This window comes from Zingiber officinale, chromosome 9A (assembly GCF_018446385.1).
Source record: "Zingiber officinale cultivar Zhangliang chromosome 9A, Zo_v1.1, whole genome shotgun sequence".
Lineage (NCBI taxonomy): Eukaryota > Viridiplantae > Streptophyta > Magnoliopsida > Zingiberales > Zingiberaceae > Zingiber > Zingiber officinale.
Genome location: NC_056002.1, coordinates 10,016,614 through 10,024,153, shown reverse-complemented (window position 1 = coordinate 10,024,153; position 7,540 = coordinate 10,016,614). Strand labels below are relative to the sequence as shown.

The 7,540-nt window shown below is 43.7% G+C and overlaps 1 protein-coding gene across 1 annotated transcript; it reads left to right on the top strand.

Moving 5' to 3' along the window:
• The first annotated feature begins 780 nt into the window (after positions 1–780).
• On the top strand, positions 781–2,021 carry LOC122020432. Its single transcript, XM_042578357.1, has 2 exons — positions 781–1,528; positions 1,622–2,021. The coding sequence occupies exons 1-2, from the start codon at positions 849–851 to the stop codon at positions 1,701–1,703; spliced, it is 762 nt and encodes a 253-aa protein (XP_042434291.1). The 5' UTR covers positions 781–848; the 3' UTR covers positions 1,704–2,021.
• The last annotated feature ends 5,519 nt before the right edge of the window (positions 2,022–7,540 follow it).

Here is a 7,540-nt window from a genome sequence, read left to right as displayed (position 1 = left end):
CCGACATTCGACGTACGTAGGGCGTGCTCGCACGAGGTCAACCTTGGTTCAGTACAATCTAGGCTTTGGATTTGCATCCATCCCTGCATATCCATGCATGAGAGAATTTCTTCTTATGCATATATTTATAATATCAATACATATGTCATAATTTAAACTAACAATAAGCCAAGAGACTTTAATATGAGACTAAAATCTCATAAAATCTCTTCATCTCCACGTCGTTATTCTATTCACATATTCAACGTAATATTCTTAAGCATTCAATAGTTTGTTAAATTGAACACATTGCAGTATTGGAAGGTGGTGTGAGTCTTTGTGACTTTGTTCTGATTCATTTATGGCCGAATCTAGAGGCAATGACTTTGTTGGCTGAATGGCTGAAGCAAATACAGTGCCTTAACAAATTGGCAACTGATACGACTCTGCTTGCATCATATTTATATTTTGTTGTCAGAGTTGAATCAAGTTTGAATCAACAAACATGTTGCGGGCAGACTCGGTAACCGCAAATTCCCAGTATTTATAAGACAGTTTTTGTGAGGAATTAAAAACAATTAATTTCGATTAAAATTAAGAACAACTACACGTTGATGAGCTGTATTTAACCATGCATCACTATTGTTAAAACTACACTTACGTTAACACCATCTAGAAACCATGACTTTACCCATCCACCTAGCTCGCCAAATCACAAACGCGAAGTGCACGTCAGAGAGAAGGAAATGGACAGCCAATGACTCCATTAAAGCCAGACCTCCGCGTGTTGAAATTAGAAGCACTTGAATTGTCTTGGCCATTTCCACTCTCCCCAATTCTCCCCCTGCCATTTCATCCATCTCTCCACCATGATAGACGTTTCCAACCAAAACCAGTTTAGTTTTGCAAATCCAAGAGTTGAAGATTATCAAAGTGCGACAAAGGATGCCTTTGAGTCCGGCAGAGAAGACGATCACAAGATTGTCACATTGATTCGAAGAGCATCGCTCGATTACGGTTATTATAAACAAGGAAAGGGCGAGCACAAGGATGATTTCAGCACTTCCTCGAATCTGTTGTGGAAGAACAAAGGCTTTTCATCAGCCGGCAGCACTCCGATGCAGTACTATTCGACTTTGCGAGCTCAGGAGATTGCCAGGTACAGGCAGGAGATGATGGATTTGGTGAGAGGCATGCCGGAGTCTGCTTATGAACTATCATTTAGAGACATGGTGGAGACTCCCCGGCTAGTGAAGAAGGTGGAGGAAGCTGCACAAAGGAGACAGGAAGGGACCAATAATAAGGCAGACAAGGCCACAAATAAAAGCAAGGGAACAAGAAGGCTTCCGAGAAATGATACCATGAATGGGTTGTTCCTCAAAACGTTTGTGCCAGTTTTGGGCGGAGGGAAGATGAAGAGGTCAAGGTCTAATTCTTCGGCAAAAGTGTCGCCAAAGTCAGAGGAAAATGAGTTTGGTGACCAGGAGAAAAGCAGCAGCAAAAGCAGCTCTGAAACAAGTAGCAGAAGCACAAGTAGAAGCAGTAGAAGGTAAATTCTTCAGACAAAAATATCAAGATATGCTCTTCTTACTCTCATTAACATATAATCACTGAGCTTTAACGTATTATTTTGAGTTTGCAGGAAAATGATGAGCGGCTGCTATGCTTTCTTCTTCACAAAGAAGAGCAAATCCAAGGAAACATCAAAAGAATTCGTTGAGTGAATCCTGTGTTAGATTCAGGAAGTTTACTACTACGGTTATCTCATCAAAGACGAGAAGATAACACAAAATGGCAATTATATGCTAGTGGAGTAGAACTTTGCTTGCTCATTTCTCTTCCTGTAGAGCTTGAGAAGTTGGAAATACAGGTGTGATGAGATACGTGATGATGTAATCACAGGCGCTATTGAGGATTTCAGAATTGCTTGCTGAAAAAAATACATTGTCTTCCAGTTTTATTGTGTTTGTTGTTCGAAATAAAACACGGTTCAATAAATTTAATAGATGCATCGGCAGGTTATGCATCATGTGAATTATTTATTGGTTGTAGATTTAAGTTTCTTATGAGATTAGCCCTGGGGTTAATTTATAATCAACTAATTATTTAAAAATTTAGCTAACCTCGTTGACTAGTCTTGGAATGACCGTCCCTCAAATGGTTTTATTGTTGATCATAGTTGATCATATCCGAGAGTCGAAGCGATGGATGCTGGGGACGTGATACTTCTGTTGACCGTTGGTGGACTTCTCGTCAGTGAAACCTGCAATCACAGCAGCGTCGGTGCCAAGTCAGGAAGGGGTTCCTCGACGATAGTCCTCTGACACTCAAGTCAATCACCGGCAGACCGATCCAGGTGTGGCTGGATCGGTCGGCAGACCGATCCAGGTATGTCTGGATCGGTCGGCTGACCGATCCAGGCACCTGAAACTCTCCTGGAACGCTACTGTATCGTGCTGGGTCGGTCGCCTGACCGATCCAGGAGGATACAGTAGCATACTGTAGCTGACCGATCCAGTGGCACTGCTCAGGCCCTGATCGGTCTGGAGACCGATCAGAGTTCTGATTTCGCCCGGGAATCTGATTTCAGCACTTTGGCGTGCCAAAACCTCACACAACAACTCTAAACCAATGCAAATCACACTAATATAAAACTACTAACATTCTAAACCTGACATACTACATAGTGCATGGTTTACTATCTCATAACACTTAACAATCAAAACTGAATAATGAAAACTAAAAACGCAAAGTGCTAATACTGAAGTAAAACTGTTTAGATCCCAAAGATCTTTATTCCAACTCCTGCCCACACACATCTTGATAGCATTGCCCTCCAGCCTCCGCTACTGATCCACTTTTCCTTTACCTTTATCTGCAGTATAAGAAAAGTAGTATCTATAAGCTAAAAAGCTTAGTAAGAAACCATCTACCTCACAAAACATGCAACGATGCAAATATGATTTTAAATCATGCTGTTTAAAACATATGCTGGATATACTGAATAAACTAAGCATGGCATGGCATATAAGCATACAATCATGACATATCTAAAGCTGAACATAAAGTCATCATGCATATTCACAGGGAAAAACTAAGCTGATACTAAGAACTGAGCTACTGCTAGAACTGTACTGAATTCACGAACTAATTTGTGAAAGGTTGAAAACCGTATACATATAATAAGTGAAAATACTAAACATGCTGCTGAGGGGCCCAGCAACTGTACGTGCTATGCGCGCATCTCTAACTAGACCCGGGGTTGCAAGTCCCGAATTTAGTAGAGCTACTAGGTTATCTAAACCTAGGGACCGACTATGGGAGCTCAGCCCAATGGATATCTAATCCAGTACAGTGCCAACTGAAAAGTAAAATACTGAGTATAGCTAAACTGTTCTAAATTGCTCTTTCTAGGTTATCTGAACCTAGAGCTAGGTTGTCTGAACCTAGAGGCGACTGTGGGAGCCCACCCATTGGACCGTAGTCCCATATAAGCTAGAATAAACTGATTTACTAATTTAGATGCTTCTAATGCATTCAACCGTACTAATAAAAATGCCTAAGTTGCATTCTTTTCTAAGCTGGTTATTTAATCGAACACCTAGTGCGCTGTAACTCCCCTCCCTATTAGGGAGACTACCTTTAGGCACCCAACAGCATCTAAACCTCCAACTGAAGGAGAAAAGATGTGTCCGGCCCATCTAAAGGTACTCACTAAATCCCTAAACCTGCGAGGAGGGTTAAATACACCCTATGTGTCGAAAACATACGCATATAACTAAACTAATGCACAGAAAAATCACACGGTAGCTATTATACTGTAGGTGAGGGGTTTCTTACATTGTGTGCTAGATTTCTTACAAATCTAATCGCTAGAAATTCCGGTGGAGACGACTTCTCGACGATTCGCTCGCGTCCACGTGCTCTACTCGCGGAGGGGAACGTCCTTGTGCTGAAATCGTCGCCGAAAAGTGACCTTGGAACCCTAGGGAGAGAACCCTAGGTCTCCTTGTGGTTTGCGCCAATAGAGGGAGGAGAGGGAGAGGTGGCGTCGGTGAGGTTAGGGTGCGGGAGAAGTTGTCGAACCAACACAAAATAAACCAAACCAACTTATGTTTTCCTATTTATATTAAGTGGGTATTTTGGCCCGACTCAATTATAAATATATTTGATTCTCCTTTCTCTCAGCACGGCCCTGCTGGGTTCAACCGGTTACTAACATTATCCCTAAACCATAGGTCTCGGGTTCGATTCCCGCCTAAGCTATTTTGCGGTTCTATTTATATTTGCTGCTTCCGCTACTCGGAAAATTTCGGAAAAATATCTAAAAATTCCAGAAAAATCGTAGAATATTTATAATGCAGTTTCGAGAATTTTCGGGCGTTACAATCCCCCATACCTTATAAAAAGTTCGTCCTCGAACTTAGAACAATTCTGGGTACTTCTACCTCATGTGGCTTCGCCTCCCAAGTTGCCTCTTCTGCTGTGTGATTGTGCCAAATGACTTTGACTAATGGTACTTCCTTGTTCCGCAATTTCTTAACTGCTCGGTCTATTATCTGAATAGGCCGACTATCATAGCTGAGGTCTTCGCGGATCTGTACCGACTGGGGCTCAATCACCTGGGTGGCATCTGGGGTATGCTTCTTCAGCATAGAGACATGAAATACGTTGTGGACAGCTGACATTTCCTGGGGTAGCTCTAGCTCATATGCTACCTTGCCCACTCTTCTGCTGATAAGGTATGGTCCCACATATCTGGGACTTAGCTTGCCCTTCTTCCCAAAACGCATTACTCCCTTCATGGGAGCTACTCCGAGGAACACTGAATCCCCAACTGAAAACTCTAAGGTATCAGCATAGCTTTTCTAGCGGCTCGAGCTGTCTCTATCCTCTGGCGGATCTGCTGTATAGCTGCTGTGGTATCTGCTACTAGATCTGTCTGAAGCTCTAGTTCCTTCTGCTCACCACTCTCATACCAACAGATTGAGATCTACACCTCCGCCCATAGAGAGCCTCGTAAGGTGCCATGCCGATAGTGGCACGATAGTTGTTGTTGTATGCTCTGCTAAGCTCGAATATTTGCACCAACTTCCTTGAAATCTAGGGCACACGCTCGGAGCATATCTTGAGTACCGGTTTACTCGCTGCTCGACCATCCGTCTGGATGGAATGTCTTGAACTTTAACCGTGCCCAATCTTGTTGTACACACTCCCGAAGTGTGATATAAATCTGTCTCTCGAAATAATGGTACGTGGGACTCCATGAAGTCTGACGATCTCCTGGAGATACAACTGAGCTAGCTTCTCCATGGAGTAGGATATCTTGATAGCTAAAAGTGGTGATTTAGTCAACCCGTCGACTATTACCCAAATGGCGTCAAAATCATTCGTGGTTCCGGGCGGTCCCACTATGAAATCCATAGAGATATCCTCCCACTTCTATTCTGGAATCTGTATATCCTCCTGGTCTGTGATGTTCGCCTTGACCCTCGACAGTGAGGCAGATGCTAACATATCTGGCGATATCTCGCTTCATCCCGGGCCACCAAAACGTTTCTTCTTGATACATTTTGGTGGAACTCGGATGCATCGCATAGGAGTCCTGTGAGCCTCATCTAAAATCTGCTCCGTAGTTCCTCCCGATCCGGAACAGAGTCTCTCACCAAAATACAACACCCCCTATCGGACTCTCTACTTTCTGATTCTGCTAGCCCTTGCTTGATTTTCTGAATTTCAGGATCCTGCTCCTGAGCTGACTGAATATCACCAAGCAAGGTAGACTCTAAGGTCATAGTAGAGAGCTGTCCAACGATGAGTTCGAGACCAAAATCTACGATCTCCTTCTGTAGGGTTGGTGACATGGCTGCTAGAGATAATAAGGTAGCACTGGACTTTCTGCTAAGTGCATCTGCTACCTTATTTGCTTTCCCTGGATGGTAGAGGATGTCTATATCGTAGTCTTTGACCAGCTCTAACCATCTGCGCTGTCGCATATTCAGATCCTTCTGAGTGAAGAAGTACTTCAGACTCTGATGATCTGTATACACTCTGCACTGAGCTCCATACAAATAATGTCTCCAAATTTTTAGAGCGAACACCACTGCTGCAAGCTCAAGGTCATGAGTAGGATAATTCTTCTCATAATCCTTGAGTTGTCTGGAGGCATAGGCGATCACCTTGCCGTTTTGCATCAGCACTGCTCCTAGTCCCAGCTTAGAGGCATCACTATAGATGTCAAAGCTGCTGTGTAAAGCCCGCCCTTCTTTCCCAACCAAAGCTGCTCTACGTTCTTATTACTACTTGTTCTTTCTGGTGAGAGCTGTCAGTGGGGAGGCTATCCTGGAGAAGTCCTCTACAAACTTTCTGTAATATCCTGCTAATCCCAGAAAGCTCCTGATTTCGCTGGCGTTCTTAGGTCTCTTCCAGTTACTTACTGCTTCTATCTTGCTGGGATCTACCATAATACCATCCTTTGAGATGATGTGACCCAGGAAGGACACCTGATCTAACCAAAATTCACATTTCGTGAACTTGGCGTATAGCTGGTTCTGCTGAAGGGTCTGCAATACTAGTTTCAGGTGCTCTGAATGTTCTTCCTGAGTTCCTGAATAGATAAGAATGTCATCGATAAACACAATAACAAACTTATCTAAATACTCCCTGAATACTCTGTTCATGAGATCCATGAATGTAGCTGGAGCATTGGTCACGCCAAAGGGCATGACTACGAACTCGTAGTGTCCGTATCTAGTTCTGAATGCTGTCTTGGGTATATCCCCTTCTTTAACCTTCACCTGATGATAACCTGATCTGAGATCTATCTTAGAGAACACTGCTGCTCCCTTCAGCTGGTCGAACAGGTCATCGATTCTGGGAAGGGGATACCTGTTCTTGATCGTGACTTGGTTCAGTGATCTGTAGTCTATGCACAGTCGCATGCTTCCATCCTTCTTCTTCACGAACAATACAGGCGCTCCCCATGGTGAGTGACCCCTTGTCGAGCAGCTCCTGTAGTTGCTCCTGAAGTTCCTTCAGTTCTGCTGGAGCCATGCGATAAGGCGCTTTGGAGATAGGATTTGTACCGGGAATGAACTCTATCTCAAAGTCAATCTCCCTGTCTGGTGCTAAGCCTGGTAACTCTTCAGGGAAGACTGCTGGGTAGTCACATACGACTCGAACCTCTGCTAGCTGTTGGTTCTTGTCCTGACTGGTGTTGACTACGTGTGCTAGGAATCCTGTACATCCTGAATCCAGTAGCTTCTGTGCTTTCATAGCTGAGAGAAGCTTCTTGGCCTTTCTCTTTGGTTCCCCGCTGTATTCAAATTGCACTGCCGCTTCAGGTTGGAAGATGACTTTCTGTTTACGGCACTCTATGATAACACCGTACTTGATCAGAAAGTCCATTCCAAAGATAACGTCATAGTCGGTCATCTTTAGCACTATCAGATCACAAAAGAGCTCTCTGTCTGCTATAATGACCGGCACTGCTCTGAGCCAGTGCATGGATGCCATGATCTCTCCTGAATGTAGTGCCGTCAAAAACTGACCACTGAGTACC